The sequence below is a fragment of the Sarcophilus harrisii genome, chromosome 4, assembly GCF_902635505.1.
Source record: "Sarcophilus harrisii chromosome 4, mSarHar1.11, whole genome shotgun sequence".
In the NCBI taxonomy this organism is placed as follows: Eukaryota; Metazoa; Chordata; class Mammalia; order Dasyuromorphia; family Dasyuridae; genus Sarcophilus; species Sarcophilus harrisii.
The window spans coordinates 30,570,493-30,592,991 of record NC_045429.1 but is presented as its reverse complement, the minus strand read 5'-3'; the positions used below and the strand labels follow the sequence as shown (position 1 = coordinate 30,592,991).

At 51.0% G+C, this 22,499-nt stretch overlaps 1 protein-coding gene across 1 annotated transcript in view; it reads left to right on the top strand.

The window, feature by feature from the left end:
- The window catches only part of IPO13 (importin 13), a 28,873-nt gene extending 13,745 nt beyond the window's left edge, over positions 1-15,128 (top strand). The window contains exons 14-20 of the mRNA XM_031969261.1: positions 52-148; positions 2,168-2,220; positions 3,477-3,543; positions 3,620-3,678; positions 14,251-14,340; positions 14,487-14,668; positions 14,979-15,128. Of these exons, the coding sequence (XP_031825121.1) occupies positions 52-148; positions 2,168-2,220; positions 3,477-3,543; positions 3,620-3,678; positions 14,251-14,340; positions 14,487-14,668; positions 14,979-15,075 (645 nt within the window). The 3' untranslated portion in view covers positions 15,076-15,128. The remainder of the gene's footprint in view (positions 1-51; positions 149-2,167; positions 2,221-3,476; positions 3,544-3,619; positions 3,679-14,250; positions 14,341-14,486; positions 14,669-14,978) is intronic.
- The last annotated feature ends 7,371 nt before the right edge of the window (positions 15,129-22,499 follow it).

Genomic DNA, 22,499 nt, shown 5'->3' with positions numbered 1-22,499 from the left:
ACCTTTTTGGAGGGGGACTGGGCTGACGTTGGGGATCATTCTTTCTTCCAGCTGGTGCACATCTTTGCCCACGAACCTGCCCACTTTCCCCCCATCAAGGCCCTCTTCCTCCTCGTCACTTCTGTCACACTCACCCTCTTCCAGCAAGGTAGGTCTAGCTGGGCCATGCTCCTCTTCTTGCCGCCGCCGCCGCTGCCGCCATCACCTAACTGGGTGGGAATCCGAGCTCTCAACCCTTTCTTTGCCCTTCCAGAGTGGCCAGACTGGAAAGGGATTGAGAGGCTGGGGACGAGATTCCCGGAGGAGGTGGCCGGATGGAGTGGGAGAGCAGTCAGAGAGGGCGTCTGTCTGGGTCAGCCTTGGCACTCGGCAGCGGCTCCTCCTGGGAGCGGCGGGAGCGGCCCTGGGCAGGCCCAGGGCCCCACAAGAGGCTGCCTCTTTCTAGATTTCTTATTTACCGCAGGATTGGGGCTGCCTTGGAACAGGGAGATGGTTCTCTGCTGTCATAGTTCAGCCAGCCCCCACTTGGCTTGGGGTTGCCAACCCATAGTCTGGGAGCTTTGTGAGGGCGGCCTTGAGTTCAGAGTGCCTGGCGCTCCATTGCCACAGCTCTGCCTCCTGGCCCAGGCTCAGGGCCAAGGACCTCCTCCCAGCCCAGCAGATGCGGCAGCGCAGACGCTGGTGAGGGGGAGAGGAAGCTGATGAAGTGTCTTCCTCTTACCCCTGACATATATCAGTGTCTCCTACAAAAGTCCTTTCCGGGAGGCATTTGGGAGGGTCTTCCAGAGTGCACGATGTTAAGGGGAGGACACGTGAGGCTCAGCCGTAAGGACTCGGCTTGGTGAGGGGCTGTGGGTGGTCCTCACATTCCTAACAGACTCCACCCAGTCAGGAGCTGCAGTTTGTAGCTTATGGCCCTCACCTGATTGGGATCTAGAAAAGGTTGCTTAGTTAAGGCTCCAGCCAGTGTGATGCTTGCAGCAGCCCAATGATGGGGGCTTCACAGAGACATTGTCCCCGTGGGCATTTCTCAGCCTTCCTACTGTGTACAAAGCAGAGGGGGAGCAGGTTAGTGGTGATGTAGGTGGATCTGGCCCCCAGGGACCAGGGCCCCCAGCTCTTGCTGATCCTCCTACACATCCCATGGAGGGATGTGGGAAAGTGGAGGCTTGTAGCCTCCCCTCCAGTATATGTCCTAGTCTCTGGGGAGAGACCCTCTCTCCCTGGGCCTGAAGCCTCGGGAACCCCTCGTGTGGATCTAGGTCTAGAGCCTCCCCCTTCCTGTTGTCCAGTAGCATGACGGCCCTCAGTGCATCCCTGTCTTCCCTGAGCTGTCCCTGGTGCTGCTGCCCAAGCTCAGCTTTCTGGGGCATCTCTGTGCACATCTGAACCCTGCCTGGAGCCCTTGCCTGAAGGGAGAAAGAGTGGGGAGCGGGGCCAGTTCTGTAGCCACAACCGCCCTTGCTCCCCTGGTTATCGACCTTCCTCCTGTTCCGTCTTATGAGTTACCTCCCTGCCTGACCCACTCCAGCCTCAGGACCTCTGCATGCCCGGGCCTCTGCCCTCCTCCTCCTGCCTCTGCCCAGTACTGTCAAGGAGGAATCCCAAGGGAAGCTTGCTGCGTTGCCTTAGGACAGGGCCAGGGTAGGAGGGCAGCGCCAGGAAGAATGGGATGGGGTTGCTGGGGCTGAGATGAGGGGTGTGCCTCCCTTCCATCCTGCATACCTAAGCCGTGAGTCCAAAGGAGAGCTCAAGCCCTTCTGCCCTGCTTGGCTACACAGGCCCTTGGCACCCTGGCCCTCGACCAGGGCTCTCTGGTTTGAGCTCGGGCATCACTGGCCTGAGGGCCTGAGGAAGGAGGCCCGAGATGGGGAGGGAGGGTGGCAGTCCCTCCCCTCGCCCCTTCCTCCGGTACTCGGTGCTGGTGACTTCCCTGACTTGTTTGCAAATGTCCCCGGCCCTCCTGCCAGCCAGGGGCTGGCCAACCCACCCCCCACCGTCACTCTGCTGTTTCTTTCTGTTTGGGGCTTTCCCAGTCCATGGTTTTTGTATGTTTTGTTTCTTTCCCTCGCCTCCTGCAGGCCCTCCGGCCCACGTAACTGTATGACGTTGAGTTGCTGTTTGGATGAGTTTTTCTTAAGTTCCATCTTTATTTATTATATTTTAGGGCCCAGGGATCATCCTGATATTGTTGATTCATTTATGCAACTCCTGGCACAGGTGTGTTTTAGTTTCTTACTCATTCACGTTCTGTTCTCTCTCTTTCTCTTTCTCTTCTGTTGGAATTCAATTTAAATATCTTTTTAGCTTTCTGTTGACAACTTTTTTTCTGTTGAGTTGAATAGAGTTTCTCCATCTGTTTCCGTGGAAGTTGACAACCCAACACTCTCCTCTAATCCTCCTTCCCCCCTGGATTTGCCACAAGGGCCATGGAGAGGCTGCCCCCGTGGGCACACGAGGGTCTAGTAGGCAGGCTGGGGGTGGGCTGTGTGGGGAAGCTCTGCCGTTGCTAGGCGCCCACCCTCCAGGCTGCAGGAGGGGCCGTGGGGCCTGGGGAAGCACATGGATTTTGGGGTCCCGTTGCTGCGAGCCTCTGCTGGGAGGTCTCTTGGCTTATTTGGATCTGGTTTGTTCCAAAACTCCTAGGGAGTGGGAACCTTTGGGTTGGTGGATTCTGTGGAAGGTGCTATGTGGGGAGGAGGAAGTGGGAGCTGGGCCTCTGGGCCGATTGACATTAGGCTGGTTCTGGTGAGCCTGGCAGTGGGCTGCTCCAAGCTTTAGTGAGCTGTGGGGAGGCCGGGGGCAGTTGAGGGGCCTGGGATGGCCCCACAATACTCTGACCCTCTGAAAGGGGAGGCTGTACCTTCCCCTGGGGTCAGAGCCCCGAGGAGGCGGCAAGGCTATGGAGGGCTGGGTCCGGGAGTGTTCTGGGAATGGATGGTCAGTGGGGTTGGTGATGGGGCCAGGAGGTCCTGTCAAGGCTGAAAGAAGAAGATGATTGGCTGAGAGACACTTGGCCCCCGAGCCCAGAGCTGAAGCGCTGCGTCTGCCCAGAGCCCTCTTTGGGAGGCCTGGTCCCGGGGGGGATTTGGAGAAAGCTCCCGCTTGGCTCAGAGATGCCGACAGTCCTTGACCTTCTCCTGGGCCCTCCTGGTTCTTCCTTTTATGGATCTTCCCCACTATGGTGACTCAGGGTCTCTTGCCACCTCGACCCAGATGGCCTCTGGTCTCAGCACACGGTGTCCCTGCCTTCCTTCATCAGCCATTGTCTCCCTCCTGTCCCCCACCTGGTGCAGGAGCTTTGAGGTGTCCTGGGTCCCTGGGGGGGAGGGGGGGCGGGAAGGGAGGGAACAGGCTTTTGTGAGGAGCCCAGCAGGGCTGGATCCCCGGTGTGGCCAGGGCAGGTGAGTGGCTTAGTGGGGTGGGGCCAGGAGGGGGTCAGGGGCTGGGTTCACGGGGGCTCCGTCTCCCCATAGGCCCTGAAGCGGAAACCGGACCTCTTCCTGTCTGAGAGCTTGGATGTCAAAGCTGTGTTCCAGTGTGGTGAGTAGGGGTCTGGTTATGACCTGGGGAGGACCTGGAGGACTTCCCTGACCTGACCTGTCTCTCCTGTGGGCAGGTGTGCTGGCACTCAAGTTCCCTGAGGCCCCGACTGTCAAGGCCTCCTGCGGCTTCTTTGTGAGTATGGAGCCCTGCTCCCCACCCCAACCTCCATAGGACTCTCAGGGTCCAGGAAATAGCAAACAAAGGCTACCGTGGGGCATTCAGAGGACCTGTGCTTCCAGGGCCGGCCTGGCCTCTGGTCTGTGTCCCGGCTCGGTGTGGTTTCTGCTGTGCAGAACGCTGGACGGTGACCTGGAAATAAGCCTCTAATACTGACCTTTCCCCATGACAGCCCCTCAAGCTCTTGCAAATAGCTCCCGTGTCCCAAGCGGTTTCTCTTCTCCGAGTTAAGTCTCTTTCAGTGACTCCTGTGTGACAGGAGTTCTTGAGGGCCTTCAGCAGCAGCCTTGTCGCCCTCCAGGGGTGCTTCAGGTTGTAAAGCATCCCTCTCCATTGTGGCACTTGGTACTGAGCACAGTTGTTACATGTGGCCCGACCAGGGTGAGGGGCAGTGGATGCTCCGCAGGCCGAGGTCGTGCGGGTTCTTATCCACTGAAGCTCTCGGATCTTTTTCCTGTGAATTGTTGCCCAGTCCCTTCCCTCCTATGCTTATTCAGTGCTTTGTGTTTACAAACTTCTGCCCTGTGGGGTGAGTAACATAATTATCATGGCCCACAGCTGTGAAAAATGGCAGCCGTCTCACAAGTGCCGTGGCAGCCAGTGTCCTGGCCAGCCCGCATCTGGACGTGAGCCTCGTGGCTGCCCTCACTGAGCGCTGGCCCTGGGCTTCCTCCACATGCCTCAGGTCCTCGAGCTCCTGTTGGGAAGGGCCCGGGACAAATGACACGTCCTCCCCTTGTCTCCGTTTGGGAGAAGGATCCCGTTGGTGGAAGGCTGCGCTTTGTGGCTGGCGGTGCAGCCTGGGGACGGTGCCGCTGTGAGGTGGCAAGCCCCCTCTCGGGCACTTCCTGTGGCTGTCTGGGTCATTCCTTGCCCGCCCTGGGCCTTTCTGTTGCTTTCCGGCTCCCTTGTAGGTCTGTTGCTTCTCAGCTGTGTGGCTGTCCATAACCCCGGGCAGCACTGGTGTTAAGAGCTGGTGTGGTTTTGGCAGCAGGAGAAGATTTTCAAATGTGACCCAGCCCCTCTTCCTACAGCTGTTCAGTTCTAGGCCAGGCTCACTGTCCCTCTGTCTTTCATAGAGAAAGTGCTCATGGGCCGCATCAGTTGGCAATGTGTGCTCTTCGTCCACTTTGTTTTTCCAAACTGGATGGATCGTTAGGCTTGTCCGTTTTTACCGATGTTACTGAGACAGCCCTGATGTCGCCTTATCTGCAAGGATACCTCCCGGAGTTTGGCCAAAACGCCACCTTCTGTGAGATGGCGGAGGTTCAGGCTAGGACATTATTTTCGGAAAAACTTCCTGTTAAGGAATTATCCTTTTTTTTTGTCAGGGAAGATGATCTTTGGATTAGAAGTGTCAGGATAATAAGGTTAATTAAGGAATCGGTAGGAAAAGGACCTAATGATCTCTGTCCTCCAATGTTGAAAGAAACGGTTGCTGATATTTCAGAGATTGTGGAGAATGTCAGAGGAAAAAAATGGAAGAGAATGAGATCTGCTGACTGTGAGCCAGTGAGTCTGACTTCAATTTGTGCAAAAATTCTGGATGATATTGTTAGAGGGATGGAGGTTAGACATCCGGAAGAGGAAGCGGCGATCACAGATGCCATCCTGGTTCCACACAAGGATGACAATCTTACCAGTGCGAATTTGCTCAGGTTGTGGTGGGCAAAGTTTATCATTCTTATGGGATATGAACTAGAAACAACACAGTTGTTTGGATTTGAAACTGGTTGAGTGGCCAGTCCTAGGTACTCTTCAGTAATCTCATGTCTAGTTGAGTGGCTCAGTTATCTGTGCTAGAACTTGTGTTATTTATTTAACATTTTTATCAGTGGCTTGGATAGAGCAGTGGTTCTCAAAGTATGGTCCGGAGAATCGTGAGAGGTTTCTAAAACCCTTTACAAATTCAAAATTAGTTTTTATTTCTAACGTATTATCTATAAAAATGACCCATATTAAAAAAAGAAACTCTGGACAGATGCTCAATCATTTTTAATAGCATAAAAGGATACTAGAACGAAAGTTTGAGGATGTTGGAATAGAGGCTGAGATGGCTAACAGGTCATCACATTTAGCACAAAGCTGTGGGCAAGGAGCATTAACAACCTGCTTGACAAGTCAGTCCAAGATGGTTTTGACAGATTTTGGACTGAATCTCCTAAGTTGAAAATTTTTTAAAAGATGGAATTTAATAGGAATAAATGTTAAAATCTCAGATCTTGGTTTAAAAAAAAAAACAAAAAAGCAGGGGCAGGTAGGTGGTGCAGTGGATAGAGCACCAGCTCTGCAGTCAGGAGGACCCAAGTTCAAATGTGACCTCAGACACTTAACAATTCTAGCTGTGTGATCCTGGGTAAATCACTTATCCTAATTACTTCAGCCAAAAAAAAGGTATTTTTGTAGCATCATCAGGCAAAGGCATGCCTTGGTAGCATGTCTGAAAAAAATTTTTGCACTATAAGCTCAATGTATCCTGTTTCCAAGAGTAGATCTTGGGCTGCCTTCATGGGGACAGTTCTGTGCTGCGTTTCTTCAGGTGACTTTCAGAGTGCCGTGTTCGGTTCTGGCCGCCCAATGTAGGAAGCCCATGGGTCTGCTGGCTGGAGCCTGGGCAGAAGAAGGTGGCTCGTGTAGAGAAGGGCATTAAGGAATTGCCATGTCAGGACTGACTCAGCCAAATAAAAGACAGATATGAAACAGCCCCTGCCTTTGAGGCAGAATAAGTCTGTGTAAAATAAATCCAAGGTCACTTCTGAAAAGGGGGCAGCAGCCAGCAGCTGAAGAATAGGAGGAGAAACTTAGAGGAGACAGCATCTGAGCGGAGCTTTAATGGAAGGCAGAGATTGTAAGAGGCATGGAGGTGAGGAAAGTGGGTAGTCCAGGCACAGGTGACAATCTGCACCAAGTGTTGAGATTAGAAATGATGGAGGGCCATGTGGGAGGATCAACAGTAAAACCAGTTTGGCTGCGCCAGACTGCGTGTAAAGGGGAGGGATGGAGAATTAGGTGGAGGAGGCAATTTTGATTGCCAATGGAAGGAGTTTGCATTTGCTCCTAGAAGTAATAAGAAGCCACTGGTGTTTATTGAATGAGAGTAAAAGGCTACTTGACATGGTAGAGCAAAAACCCTTAGAAAAATCACTCTAGTGTCTGGGTAGGGGATGGAGAATGATGTTTTGAAGTAAAGAGAGAGTGTCAGGGAGACCAATCAGAAGGCTAAAGAGGTATTGGGGGTTTTGTCTAAATCAGTGTCCCTGTGAGTGAAGAAAGGGGGATGATGGTAAGAAAGATATTGTGGACATATAAATAGTAAGATAAGCTAGCAGTATGGTTAGATGGAGTGAGAGAGGGGTTGAGAATGACATTGAGGTCACAGCCTGAGTGACTGGGAGGATGGTGGAACCCTCCACAGAAATAGGTAGGTCTGTACGAGGCCTGGGCTTGGGAAAAGGTAGTGAGTTCTGTTTTGGATTTGTTGAATTTGAGATGCCTATAGGACATCCACTGGGAAATGTCCAGGAGGCAGTTGTTGATATGGGATTGAACCTCGAGAGAAACTGGGACTAGATCTATAAACCTGAGAGTAGTCAGCTTACAGTTAGTAATTGAACCCTTGGGAGGTAATGAGAACACCAGAAAGTGTGTAAAGAAAAGAGAAGTTCCAGGGAAGAACCCCTGGGAGACAGTCACAGTTAGGGAGGATGGTGTGGATGGTGATCCAGCAAAGGGAGATCCAAAAGCTGTTGGATCATCGTTTGCTTTGGACAGAGCAGCTGGAGTGCTGAAGGCAAAAGCCCAATTAGAGAGAGCTGAGAAGTTAGTGGGAGGATGGGAAATGGAGGAGCAATAGAGATGGCTTTTTTAAGGAATTTTGTTCAGAAAGGGAAAGGAAGCTCTATGGGGAGAGATCGTTAGGCTTTGGTAAAGTATCATAAATATCAGGAGATCCTGGAGGTCCTCCTCCAGATGCACAACAGGACAGGGAAAGACTGAAGAAAGGGGGGTCTGAGGCTCTTTGCTGTGCAGATAGTGGGCATTGTGGGAGGTTTGAGAGATGGCTGTTGTGTGGTATATTAGAGAATCAGGAAGGGAGAAGAGCCCAAATTGGAGGACCCCTCCGCACAGTAGTCAGAGCTAAGGAGGCAGGAGGCAGTAGTCTGCTGTTCGACAAGGTAAAATCCACGCTAAGGCAGAGGCATTGAGATGGGAGAGCAGGGAATAGAGTAACATGGCATTTATACTCTAGGTTAAAGATTGGGAAGACAGGAAAGTGAGACCAGAGCAGGGAAACTGGCCTGGGATACAACTGAAGGATTAGGCAGAGTCCAATGTTAGGATTAAGGTCATAGGGAGGAAGAATAGTTTTAGTTTTAGGAGTGAAACATGTGCAGAGAAGGAAGGGTGTTAGGATCTGAGTGAAGGATTTTCAACTGTTTGGTTTTGGCAGTGGAACCCTCTTGGGTGATGAAAAGAACCATTCCAGTATGGTGGAGGAGTGAATGCATCAAGCGATTGAGAATAAAGGACTGGGAGGTCCCAGTGTTTGAGGGACTTTACATTTGAATTACTGAGGAAGAGAAGACTGAGGAGGGACATGCTCTGGGGCTGGTTGTGCACAACCAGGAGCTGAATGGGGTAATCAGTCCGGATAGAGGTTGCCTCCAAGGAGAGGCTCCTGATGAGGAGCCATAGATCTGGAAGTGGTGATGAAGAGCAAGCAGAATGCGGCCCTCCCTTGTTTAGAGAAGCATCACACAGAAGCTCTGGATGTGGGGGAAAGTGTAATCCCATCACAAAAATGGGATTGACTCTTTGACCACAAAGACTGATTGCTTTTGCTCCTTTCTGAATCATTTCCCAGGATTCTGTGAGTGCACTTATTTCAAAGATCAAAATCAACACCAAATTGAAAGAACAGAAATCATCAGGCAACAAAATCGGCCGCAACCCAACATTTTAAAACAGTCTGGACACAGTGAGGGGTTTCATCAAGAAATCATGGTAGCTTTTTTTTTTTTAAATGGAGCTGGCCACATGGCCAGTATGAAAAACAGAAGGGGTTTCCCACTATATCCTTGCAATAGCAAAGAAAGGGAAGAAGATGCCCCACCCCCCAGTTCCATCCTTAGCACTTTGGGGGAGCGTGAGCAAGAGTTCTGCTAGATGGGTTTCTGTCGGATTCACATTGATGAAGTCAGAGATCCATTCAGATATTGTTGGAAGGAAAAACAGGAATGGATAAGGGAAGGGAACGGACAGAACGATTTCTGTTGCCTCTGGAAGTTTAGCCAAGATAAAGCAAACCCTGCTCAAAGCAAAGCAGAGCTCAAGACCAAAGCATCCTAGGAAATGCCTGAGCTGACAAATCCTCCATCTTCTAGCTTAGCAGCAAAAGATCATAGCCAAGGTCAATTTCCTTTTAGACTAAAAACCCATTTGCAAAATCTCATGGAGGAGAATGGTAACTGATACTATCTCCTAAAACTGCAGCAAGAATTGAAGGAAAATGTCTTGACTTGAGACTTGTGGACCAGCAAGCAGTAGAAGGTGAGGCTCACCCAGATTTGTGACCGCATGTTTGTGTCAGCAAACCAGGGGAGCCCAGCTTCGAGGGAGCCAGTGTGCTCTGTCAAGTAGCACACCAAGCAGAGATGGATGGAGTGACTGCCTGAGACCGAGCTGTTAAACACCCGCAGGAGGGAGAGCAAAGCCACAGGTGTTGCTCCTGAAAAAAGGCATTCCCAAGGACTTCGGCAATTCTTCCACATCCTGGTCTCCACAGCCTAGGGACGTAAGACTTTACCTGTATTAGGGACATGCTACTGGAGCGTTCCACAGTGTTCTACAAAGACCACATCTTTGGGGATCACCTCTAGAGTCAGCAAGATCACAATGGAAAGGTCACCTAAAAGTCATCCTGCCTCAGAAACATGCCTCGAGAGCTGTTGCACACTTTTGTTAACAGCCCTAATCACTAACTCCAAGTAGGGTAACAAAAAACGGTGCTTCCCCTTCCCAGGAGGCACTGCTTGTTGCTCCTGAACAAGAGCTGGAAGTCTTGCGAGCAGTTCAGCCTGAATATCTGTGCAAGAAGACCAAGGAATGGGCTCTTTACCATCCATTCCCAGTGGATGTCTAGACCACACTGCATCTGGACAGACAGTGTTGGAGAGCCATGAAATGGTGGCGTTTTCAACGATCCTGCATTTCTCCTAGAAACAAAAACTTGAACCCACGTCTGATGTTGCCCTGGGGCAGGCTTGGCTCTATTGGGTTTAATTTGAAGGCTCTCTGGCAACAATTTCACAGGGCCCTACCCCTTGCTCTCATCTATCAGATGTGGAAACCCCTACATCAGTCATTCACAACTCGTCTCTGAGCCTAGTCACACAACCATTTTTAAATCCCCTCTATGGTTATTGTGCTGCAGGCCTGGGTTTTATCTTCTTTTCCATTTGCCTATTAACCATCCCTCCTAATAATATGTTCTAGAATTTTTGTAGAGATTCAAGCCACACTCGCTAATCTATAGTCTGTAAACTCTTACTTTCTTTCCTTTTTTAAAAAATTGGGACATTTGCCCTGCTCCCGTGGTCTAGTGCCTCTTCCATTTTCCACAGGGACTGCCTTGGGAGGTAAGGGGTCCCCTCTCCCTAGAAATCTTCAAGTAAAGATTGGATGGCCACTCTTGGGCTATGTTGTAGAAGGCTTTCCTGTATAGGTTTGCCTGGACAACGTCTGAGTTCCCGTCTAATCTCAAAATCCTGTGATCATTCAGAGACCTCTGATGGCAATCCCATTGGTATTTCTTTATAGTTCCTAAGAATGTAGCTCATCTGCCCTTGTGATCTGGATTCTCAGGCCGCTAGGTTTTCTCATTACCTCTCTCCTTCTCTGGTTTCAGCTTTTCATCTGCCATTTTTATTCTCCCTTTATCTGCTGCAAAATTGTTCGGCTTGGCGGAAAAAGGCAGCACCAAGCTGAGCAGATCTGCCTTCTCTGTTGCCAATTATTGCCCCATCCACCCTTCCTCTTTTCCCCAATGTCACCAAAACCAACCCTCTAGTTGTCAGCCTTCTGCCTGCCCTGAGTTCTAGCACCCTACACTGTTCTGGAAGACTCTTGTATACTTGTGTCCGATCATCCTTCATTACTTGCCTCTCTTCCCACCTTGGGGAAATAAATGCATGTCTTTGTGAGCTTTTACATAGTCTGGTAAGTTCCAGCTGCCTCTAAAAGACATAGAATCAAGGGGTCCTAGAGCCAGGACTGGGAAGGACTTTGGCATCCAATCCTGAAGCCCAAGTTGGTGACCTGCTCAGGGGTGGAACTTGAACCTTCTCTCCCGCTCACTCCAGAGCTGTTCTCTTCCCATTGCCTGTTGAAAAAGTTCTTTTTTTCTCTTCATCAGAAAATTTTCTCTGATTTCAGTGTTAAGTTTTTAGATTTAACTTCTCAGTCTTGTTTGTCTGATGTGTTTCATTGTTCTCTGTGCTACTTTGTAGCCAGTTCTCAAATAATTTGGAGAAGTCCTTTTTTTTTTTTTTTTTTTTTTTTTTTTTTTTTTTTTAATAATTTTGAGATCTGGTAACGCTATGCCCCTTTGTTCCCCTTCTTTTTTCTTTAACGAAGCTTAGAGAGTTTTTCCTTTTTGGTGACAGACTCTCCAAAATAGAATTTCCCCCTGTTGGCCTGTCCACCTTTTGAACGATAGAATTCTCAGTAAAGCTCAGTAAAGTCGGGAAGCTCTTCGATGCCCCAGTTTCAGGGGAGAGCAAGCAAGTGCTCCAGCAGTAACTGGATAACAGAAGTCCCCCATTACTGTCTTGGCCGTAGGCAAGTCCTGAACTCCTTATCTCTTTCTTTTTTCTGCCCAAGTGATCTGGAGCTCACTTCAAAAAAATCTTCTTCTGCTTTTCCCCAATCTGTTCCTGATATTTCCCCATTTTTTCTCTCCTCCCTCTTACCACCCCTTCTTCCAACTCTGCCCCATTCCTACTTCCCTGTTCCTTCCTATTTCCTCAAATATGAGTCTGGAAGGAATGGTTCATATCTTGCCTCCAGTACTCACTGTCTGTGTGGGTTCAAGCAAGTCACTCAGCTTTTCAGTGTCCAGGTCACTCTCTAAGACTCTGGATTGCAGAGCATGTACAACCTGAATTGGTTAAGAGTTTCTTTATTGGGAGTAACCTGTGTCAGGGAAACTCTGAATCTGGGGTTCCTCCCTTCCCCCCATGAGTATATTCTTCCTGTGGGATGCTCCCCCATTCCCTTCTTGGCTTTCCTGTTCCTTTTAGCTGTGGTTTCCCTCTTCCAGAGTCATGTTTGAGGCCTGAGTCTCCTCTCGGCAAGTCTGCGTGATCCCTGGAGGATTAAACTTACCTCGTTGAATCTGGAGCTAGAGTTCACCGGACTTATTCTTGGTCTGCGGGGCCTTTATGCTTAGTCACTGGCACTCATGGGCCGTGTTGTCAGCTCCTCGCTTAGATTTTCTTGCCTCTGGATTTCTTAGTGTTGGTCACTGCTCTTTGTGCATCAGGACGATTCTCCTGTTGGGTTTGAGGTTGTGCCCCCTGTCTGCCCTTTCTCTGATGGGAGTGCATCTAGCTTTACTCTCCCAACTCAAGTCCAGGGGACCAAATACTGCTCTGGGAGTCGGGAAGACTGTTACTGGCACGTCGTGGAGAGCAGCCCTCTCCCAGGCTTCTTATAATTTCTCTTGCACAACAGTTTGTCCTTACAGTCAGAGTCTGCTCCAGAGTAGGATGTAGGGTTAATCACGAACTCCTCAGATGCCATTCTTAGCAGAAGGAGAGATCAGCCAATGGCCCCTTAGCCGAGGAGCCCGTTCCCTCTTGCTGCCTCTGTATTATTGAGTTTGTGCTCTGTTTTCCTGAACTCCATTTCCTCCTCCTGGCTGGGTAATCTGTCGCTAACTACTCCTGCTCTAGGTGATCCTCACCCAGCAGCTCTCCTTCTCTTGGGAGTTTCTCTCCTCATTATAGAAGGCATTTTGTTAATATTTGGTTTGTTCTGCCTTTTAAAATAAGAAATGACTTCCCATAGCCTCCCTTCCGCCAGTCTCGGTGATGGCTGTGAGAGTGAACTGAGCCCTTTGCTTTAGCGTTTGTCGCATTTGTTCTTGGATATAGACAATTCTCACTTACATGTGTGGATTGTTCCCCACCCCTTTGTGTAAAGAGATATTTATATAACGTGAATTTGCCTGTGATGTGGAAGGGAGGGAGGGAGACAAGGAGACTGCACACTTGGGGGGGGGACAGCACATGGTTCAAGGACACGTGGGGGCCTGAGACACGGAAGCGTGAGTGGGAGGAAGAATGTGCAGGGGCCAGGGCCAGCCATGCTGGGGCCTGATCAGAACCGAGGGGAAGAACATGTGGCCGGGGCACATACAGACTCAGGCAGGGGCTGGGGACAGAAGGGACTCGTCGGGATGGGCCCAGTGGGGCAAAGGCCCTTCTCTCTCAGTGCCAGAGGTCTCAAGCCCAGCTCCCAATGTGCCTGCAGCAGTGGGGGTTTCTCCCCACTTCTGTTGTTCCACTTTCTCTTGAAGAGGTTTAGTTTTTTTCAGAGCTTTTTTGGTGGGGGTGAGGGAGGCTCTGAAATGCTCCCAAGGGCAGGAGCAGGAGAGAGTCCGGTTCAGTACAGTAAAGTTGGCACATGGATTTGGGGGACGCAGATTTCTTTTGGCATTTTCTCCACGTTCTGGAAAGCAAGAATTGTCTGGATTGTGTGTTCTCCCCTGGCAGGCTCTGTGCTCCTCCATCCTGATTGTGAAGCCTTGATTCATTTCAGGAGGATGTGAGGATCCCTCCCAGGTCTTATTTTCCTGCTTTATGGATAGTGTTGTTCTGTCTTCTCCCTCTTGCCTCCAGGACTTGGGAGAACAAGTTCATTCCCCACTGCTCTCCAGCACCGTGGGAATAACTCTCAGATCCTGGGCTCTTGGGTTTGCTCCTTGTGGTCGCTACCTGTTACGTAGGCCCAGATTTGGGTCTGGGCACTTCTCGCTCTTTTTGCTGGGCCCTGGACCTCTGGCCAGTTTGCACGGCTCCTTCTCATTCTCATTCTCAGCCCCTCTTCTTCCCTTCCCTGCCTTAGCCTTATTGCTTAGAAGAGCCTTTTAGAGAGTGTCCTGGCAGAGAGATCTGGCGCTTCCCAGAGGACTTGGCTGTGGCCTGAGGAAGGGAGGCAGATTGATGAGACAGGGCTGCCTTCCGGGCTAAGCAACAGCAGGGTCCCATCTCGGGACACTTGAGCCTCTCCCATTTCACATGAGAAAGTCGGATCAGATCATTCCCTGGGATGGTCAAGTCCTGGTCTCCGTGAGGAGGGTGGGGGCAAGAATCCCCCAGCTGGGCTTTGCCTCCCAGCAGGTCCCCTGTGAGATGAGGAATTAAGAAAACCCTCTTCAGGGGCCTGGCAGGAGACTCAGCCCTGGGGAGGCGGGGGCCCTGCTCCCTGGGAGTCTAAGTCACCTGTGACCTGTCCCTCCTGCAGACAGAGTTGCTGCCCCGGTGTGGGGAGATCCCACCCATCGGGCAGGTGGTCCAGGAGGATGGCAAAGTGCTGCTGCAGGCTGTGCTAGAGGTGAGTCGGGCAGGAGCCCTGGGATTGGCCGATCGGTGTCCTTGCTGTGCCGGGCAGCCAGGAGAGCCGAGGCCGCGGGGCAGGGCTCTCTGAGGGCCGCGGCGGCTGCCTGCTTGTCCTCCTGACGGCGGCTCCCCTCTCCCCAGGCCATCGGGGGTCAGGCCTCCCGCAGCCTCATGGATTCCTTTGCGGATGTCCTCTTTGCCCTCAACAAACACTGCTTTAGCTGCCTCAGTGTGTGGATCAAGGAGGTGATGCAGTCCCCGGGTTTCCCCTCGCCCCGGCTCAGTGCTGAACAGAAGGATACCTTCAGCCAGCAGGTCCTCAGGTGATTGGGCAGGTGGTGGGAGGCTGGGGGCGGGGCAGGGCCCTGCTTCGAGGCCCCCCATGGTGGCACCTGGGAGCTGCTCTGTGGAAGGGCTGAGCTCCGTCCCCAGGGCCTGCGCACTGACCAGCCTGCTACACCTGCGCACACCTGCCCGCCAGACCCGGCCCAGCTCCCGGTGCCTCGAGCCCTTCCCCCTCTGGGTCCTTTCCCAGCCATCCGTGGTCCCGCGGCGTCCCCTCCCTTCCCCGGCCCCTTGACTCAGACTCATGAGAAATGGAGCTGACGGCCCTTTCCTTTCCTGCCTTTGCAGAGAACGGGTGAACAAGCGTCGAGTGAAGGAGATGGTGAAGGAGTTCACGCTGCTCTGTCGGGGGCTCCACGGCACTGACTACACTGCTGACTACTGAGGGCTGGCTGAGGCCGAGTGTCTATAGAATAAACCCCAAACACCCCCACTCAATTCGGTCCTCCTGTTTTGTGCTACTCAGGGGCCGGCCACGGGGGAAGGCAGGGTGTTCTTTGGGAGCCCAGGGACCGGGCCAGGGCTGGCTCGGAGTCGCCCTTTCCTCCTAGAACTCGTTGCCCTTCATGGCCCCAGGACCGGGTGATGGAGAGCACCTTGTCAGGTGTAAGGTGAGGGAACTTTAGGCTCAGCTCGGTTGTGACTGTGCCTTGTCCAGATGTGGCCCTGGGGATGCAAGGAGGAGCTCTCGGGCTGCTGGGGGAGAATGGCCTCTCCTCCCTGAGGGATCCCACAGTCTGTCCGTCACCCTGTCCAGGTGCCCCCTGCAGCTGATCTCCCCATGACCTGCAGCCCCCCCCTCCCCCCCTCCCACTTCTTTCCAGCACTGGCGTCCCTCCTGTCCCTCATGAACGGCTTATCTACGCTGCAGTCCCTTGCTGCCCTTCTAGTTCCTTCCAAGGATGCCGATCTCCAGCCTGGGACTGTCAGCCAGCCCCCTCATCTGCCTCTGGGGAGCTAAAGCAAGTTGTCAAACTGCAGCTCTGGGCGGCTACAAATTTATTGTCTAATCTGCAGCAAGGCAGCCATCCCCTCCCCCCACCTAAATCCGTTCATTGGCCGAGTTCTACACCCTCCCTTCTCAGTCCTCCTTCGCCCCTGCCCTCGTCCCCGAGACCCCACCCCCACCTTTCTTATCTGCACTCCACCCGCTCTTCCTTTGGCTCACAGAGCCACGGCCTTCCTCCTTGCCAGGCCACCAGCTGTTTGCATTCCAGATCGCTTCCTTTTTGGGGTGTCCAGGAAGCTGCCCCTCCTCCCCACCAGCACCACTCCAATCTTGAACCTCTTGGATCAGTTTCCTTCCCCGATGGCTTTTGATACGCGGGGTGGCCCCCTGCCTTAAAGAGCCTCCTGGAGCTTGCCCTCCCCCTCCTCCTCCCCCCCCCCCCAACTCCGCCTCAGGCTGCGGCCCTTTTGGCCTCTCCCCAGTCAGAAGCCTTGAGAGAGCTCCTTGTGCTCAGGGCCTGCACATCTGTCTGCAGTCTGACCTCTGACCCTCCTCTCTTCCGTGGCACCCTATCTCTTAATTGCTGAATCTAATGGACTTTTCTCAGGCTTCATGTTTCCTGAGCTCTCTGCAGCCTTTGGCACTAACGATCAGCATCTGAACACTCTCCCCTCAGCTTTTCCCAAAACTACTTGGGTGTGTGCTCCTCCTCCTTTCTGGGTTGATTGCCCTCAAGCCTGCTAAGTGTAGGTGTCCCCCAGGCTCTGCCCTGGGACCCCATCTCGGGCTTCCAGTCTCCCCAAGTGATCTCATCAGCTCCCAGGTGTTCGATGGTGATGCAGATGCTTCCTAGACTTGTGACTAGCACTGTGGAGTAGCAGCAGTCAGAGCTTCCCTCCAACCCGCCGAGTCTGTCACTTCTTGGGGCCTCAGTTCCCTTATCTGTCAAATGCAAGTCCTCTGAGGTCCCTTCCAGCTCTGAATCTATACTCCTATCATCCAGCTATCCCGTGGATATCTGGATCTCGGCTTGTCCAGCCTCTTATCTTCTCCCCAGAATCCACATCTCCAAAGTCTCTTACTGTCCAGAGCACTCAGTCCACCAGTGTTTGCCAGGTACCGTGCTTTAGTGCTGGAGATATAAGAGAGGAAAAACCTGCCCTCTAAGGGGCTGAGATGCTTATGGAGGGAGGCTGTGCAAACAGCTGGATGTAAATAAGACACGTAGAGGAGTCTGGAAGAAATCTGTGGGAATGACACCGAGGTATGTGGCTGCATGCAAAGGAAAGCTCTGGTGGAAGGCGGAGGCTGAGGAGTGGAGCTGAAGGAAGGCCAGAGCAGTTTGCCGTGAGAGGACGAACTGGAGTGGGGAGAGACTTGAGGCAAGCAGGGGTTGGGCGGCAGGGCCCCTAACGTAGTCATCCCTGTGTGAGGGTGTGATAAAGCTTGCTTCAGGATGGTGGCGAGGGAACACCGGAGAGAGGGAAATAGTGAAAAGAGTTGACAATGACAAAAAATTAGACGGGGTGAATAGAGTTGGTAGCAAGGATATCCCTGGGTGCCTTTGACAATTTGCAAGAGAGAAGGGGAGCGGGGAGGAGGGGGGAGAGGGCTCGGTTTTGGACACGGCGAGTTCCAGGTGCCTGTGGGATATCCACTTTGCCATGTCTAAAAGGTAGTGATGTCTCTGGGGATCCTCTGAAAGGCAGATGAGCATCAAAGCCATAGGCTGAAGAGATCTCTGACTGAGATAGCCTAGAATGAAAGGAGAGCAAGACAGCCTTGGGGATCCCTGCAGTAAACGCACATGACAAGGATGCAGAAAAGGATCTCAGAGCAAGGAGGGAGGAGGCCCCGAGAGACCAGATTAATGAGGGGATCTAAGAGAAGGGATGGTGTCTGAGGCTGTGGAGAGGTCAAGAGAAGGTCATTCCACTGAGCCATTAAGAGACTTCATATTTTTGGAAGGAAGTAGTTGCTAGTCTGGACATTTACACCCTCAGCATTTCATCCATGTCCCCTTCTTCCCACTCATTGGCCCTTTTCTTTCTGCCTGGTCTTCCTGCCCCTGAAAGATTCTTTCCATGATTTTACTAGAGTAAATGTCTGACACCCTCTCCCCCACAACAGCCACTTTAAAAAAAAAAAAAAAAAATTCAGTGGTATTTTTCCAATTACATGTAAAGATAGTTTTCAACATTCATTTTTGTAAGATTTTTGAGTTCCAATTTTTTTTTTTTTTTTTTTTTACCTCTTCCCTCCCCAAAATAGCAAGTAACCTGATAGCGGTTACACATGTAAAATCACTTTCAACATTTTTATATTATTCATTTTGTGAGAAAAATCAGAACAAAAGGGAAAAGTCCCAAGAAAGAACAAAGGTGAAAGTAATAATCTTTCTGCATCCAGTCTGCATCCATCGTTCTCTCTCTGGATGTGGATGGCATTTTCCATCCCAAGTCTGTTGGAATTGACTTGGATCACGGCATTGTTGAGAAGAGTCATGTTTGAAGGCGATCATCATGCAACGTTGCTGTTACTGTGTCCAGTGTTTTCCTGGTTCTGCTCGCTTCTCTCAGCATCGGTTCGTGTTAAGTCTTTCCAGGTTTTTCTAAAATCAGCTTGCTCATAATTTCTTATAGAACAATAAATATCCATTACGTTCATATACTGTATCCTATTCAGTCATTTTCTGATGGGCTTCCACTCAGTCTCCAGTTCCTGGCCATTACAAAAGGGCTGCTACAAACATTTTTGCACATGTGGGTCCTTTCTCCTTTTTTATGATCTCTTTGGGATACAGACCCAATAGGTGCACGTACACTTTAAGCTCCAGTGGCTCCTTGTTCCCTCCAGCATCAGATAGGAAATCCTTTGATAGACTTGCAGGGCCTTCCCACCTTCCCAGTGCTTTCATCCACATGTTCCACCTTCCAGCGGGAGTGCTCCATCTCTTCGAGTCTTTGCTCTGCCCTCCTTCGCCGGCCCCAGCTCTCCCTTCTCACCTTTGACTCTTCATGCTACCTCATGCAGGAAGCCCTTCCCAGCCTCCCCCCTCCAGCTGCGAGAGCCCTCATCTCTATAGGAACCTTCTTTCTTCCATAGCTACTTGTATGTATTGCACAAAGCCAAGGACCAGAAAATGGAGCAGGGGAGATGTGGGGAACGAGGCTGGAAAGGCAGGTGGAGCGGGAGGGAGGATTACTTTCCAACTAAGATAGCCCCAGACTAGTCCCAGAGACCCAACTTCCTCACGTTCAGTCTGGCAATGGGTTAAAGAGGATGTGACTGAACCACAGTGACTGGGAGCTCTGAAGATGGATGCCAGTGAGTGAGCTCTTTCTCCCGCTCAGGACTCGGCAGCAGCATGCAGAAAAGACATTGAGAAGGCACAGCCCCTCGTGGAAGGGCCCTGCCCAAGAAACCAGCACAATAAGCCAGGAACCTTGGAATCTACAGCTCAGGCGAGGGTAGGAGGCCCGGAAAGCCAGGGAGGAAAGGGGAGCCTGTATGAAGAAGAGCCCCAAAAGACATCTTGGCTGGACCACAGATTCACCAAATGGAATAATGTGTGAGAAAGCTGGAAGGATGAGTCAGAATCTGGCTGCGAAGGACTCAAAAAACGCATGGGTGTTTGCATCGGATTCTGGAGGAAGCAGGTCTAGAGTTTATTGAGCAAGAGATTGTGTGCCGCCTCTGTTCCAGCCTTCATGCTGATGGATGAGCACAAAAAGAAGGGCAAAAGACGAGCTGTCCTTGAGAAGCTCATAACCTAATGGGGTAAGGGGCCCACCTGCAAACAATTGAGCGAACAGGTTGTATACATGATAAATTGGAAATAATCAATGGAGAGAAGGCATTAGAATTGAGGGGGGTCTGGGTAAACATTTCTATTAGGAGATGAGATTTTTGCCAGGACTTGAAGGGTCCAGGGGGCAGGGAGGGGGCAGAACATTCTAGGGATGGGAGGGGGAGTGGCCCGAGAAGATGGCCAGTCTCTTTGAAGGTCAGTAGGGAAGGTGAGGCCACTGGATCACAGCATGGGGTGGGTAGGAAGTGACGTCTAAGAAAACCAGAGAGTTAGGAGGAGGCTGGAATATGAAAAGCTTTCAGGGGTTTTTATTTGTTCTAGAAGTGATGGGGAGCCTCTAGAGCTGATTGTTTAGGAGGGTGTTAAAGTAAAGGTGTTGCTAAAGGAAGGATAAATTGACAGCTGCCTAGAGCAGGGCTTCCATTCACAACCCTTTTCACCTGAGAAATTTTTAGACAACCCTGGGTATATAGGTGTATAAAATAGGTATCCAAATCAAACATTTACAGACAATAAATCATAATTTTGTAACCCCACAGTCAGTTACGAGACTCCCTCTGGGGTCATGGGCCACATTTTAAGAAGCTTTGACTAAAGCACAGCTGGCCTGGTTGAAGCTTGAGACAAGGAAGCTGCTTTAAGCCGCAGGCCGCTACTGAGATAGCTCGGGGATTATTGAGGGCCTGAATGAGGGCAGCGGTTGTGTAGAGGACAGAGGGAGCTGGATATCGCCTATGGCAGTGAAACCAGGGGGATCTCACAAGTGCTTTGCTGTGTGAGGGAGGGTAGGGAGGAGAGGAGGTTAGTGTGGCTGTAAATCTGCGTGACCAGAAGGATGGGGCTGCCCTGGACAGGAGGTCAGAACGTGGGCAGAGGCTAGGTGGCCTGTATTTGGTAAATTTTGATACCATTCTGCTCCCTCCCCTCTCCTCAAACCTTGGGCTGCAAGTGAAGGGCATGCAGAGACCCAACTCATCCAAGAGGGCATTGGTACCCCTGGGATGGGGACCAGTCCAACAAAGCCATGGTCACTGGGTGGACTCGGTCACCTCCTTCCCTCCTCAGGGCCTCAGCCACTCATCTATTGGAGAGGAGAGGGAGGGAGGGCAGAGGGAGGAGCACTGGGTGAGAGGAATGGTTGTAAGTAGGCAAGTTTAGGTAGCATGTCCCAGCCACCCTGGGTTCTCCAGCACCAGTGCTGGTAGGACATAGGATCTGGGCCAGGTTCTCTCATGGAAGGGCTTGGAGTGGAGCCCCATTAACTAGTCAAGGACTGGGAACAGGACTGGCCATGTGACGACGAAGCTGCTTTGGCTGTATTAACAGCCCTGCTCCCTCCTAACCCCTTCTGCTTTGGCAACAGCAGCAGCAAAGGAGGAACCACGTGGTTTTAGGCCATCAAACTTTCATTTGATTGCCTTCTTCTAATGCAAAGTCCTTGTTTGCTGACAGCTGAGGGGGCACATTCATTGCCGGAAGAGCTGGATCACATTAACTTTTAACATCCTTACTCTAAAAATGAAATCGGCTGGGTTGGTCCCTTGGCAAGAGCAGGGGATGAGAGATGAGGGCTGACATTAGACAGCTCTGGAGCCATCAGAGATATGTACGCCAGGAAGAGAAAATGGGCCTGGCTTGTACTGAGAGCAAGGAGCCATAGGGTGATGACCAAGGTCCCCCAGCCAGAACTCCAGATGTCAGCAGAAAGTGAGGGAGGCTCTTTCACATATGGGGTGGGTCTCCTAAAGTGAACTTAGGGAAGTACCATAAACAAGTCATCCAGGATAAACCGGCACATGTATAGGGAAAAAATTTAACAGTAACTGCTTTCTACTCTATACGTATCCTGGCCTGGTTTCACCTCCACAAAAGGAAGATGGCCCTTCCAGGATCACTTTTTTTTTTTTTAACTTCTTATATTCAGAACATAGGCATGAATAATTTTTCAACATTGACTTTGCATAGCCCTGTGTTTCAGATTTTCCCCTCCTTCCCCCCACCTCCTCCCCTAGATGGCAATATATGTTATACGTGTTAAAATATATGTTAAATCCAATATGTGTGAACATTTATACAGTGCTCTTGTTGCACAAGAAAAATCAGATCAAAAAGGAAAGAAAACGAAAACAACATGCAAACGAACAACAACAAAAAGAGGGAGAATGCTGTGTTGTGATCCACATTCAGTCCCTCAGTTCTCTCTCTCTGGGTGCAGACGGTTCCATCACAAGATCACTGGAACAGGCCTGAATCATCTCGCTGTTGGAGCCACGTCCATCAGAATCGATTGTCATATAATATTGATGTTGTTGTGTACAGTGATCTCCTGGTTCTGCTCACTTCACTTCGAATCACAAACTATCTCCAGATCACGTCTAATCTCACCACCTGCTGCTAATTCGAGCCTTGGATACCAATGCCTCCCCCCGACTTCCCCCACCCACCCCCAGTCTCCTCCCTGCTCTGATTGAAGGGCTGGAGAGTGGAGTTCCTCCCAAAGCTTTCCTTTATAGGGGGCAGAAATCAGCTTGCAACTCACTCTGCTCTCAACCTGCAGGCTTGCCTGTCTTCAGCTCCATAGGACAAACTGTCTCCTTTGTGTTCCCCTGCCTCTTTCCAGCTTCCTCTTGTGAATTGTCTACAGGGTTAGATTGTAAGCTCCTTGAGGGCAGGAAGTGTTTGAGGCCAGATATGAACTCCAGGCCCAGCATTATCCACTGTCACCAGCAGGTGCTTAATAAAGGTTTGTTTAATTGAATTATCCAAAAGTGAAATGGACTAATGGGTGGAGTGGACTTTCCATCACAGGAGATCTCCAAGGAAAGTCTGGATGAGTCTTTGTTATCTTAAAGATTACAAAGCTTAAAGCATTAGGGAAACAACAATTCTATAAATGCTCTAGGTCACCTGTAGCACTTGGTGGTGGATATTTCATGCCTAGATTGTACTCCCTGCTTGCTTCAGCACTGCCCAGTCTATTCTTTCAAAATTCAGCTCAGTTGTCACCTCCTACAGGAAGTCTTCCCTGCTCCCCACAACCTGCTTATGT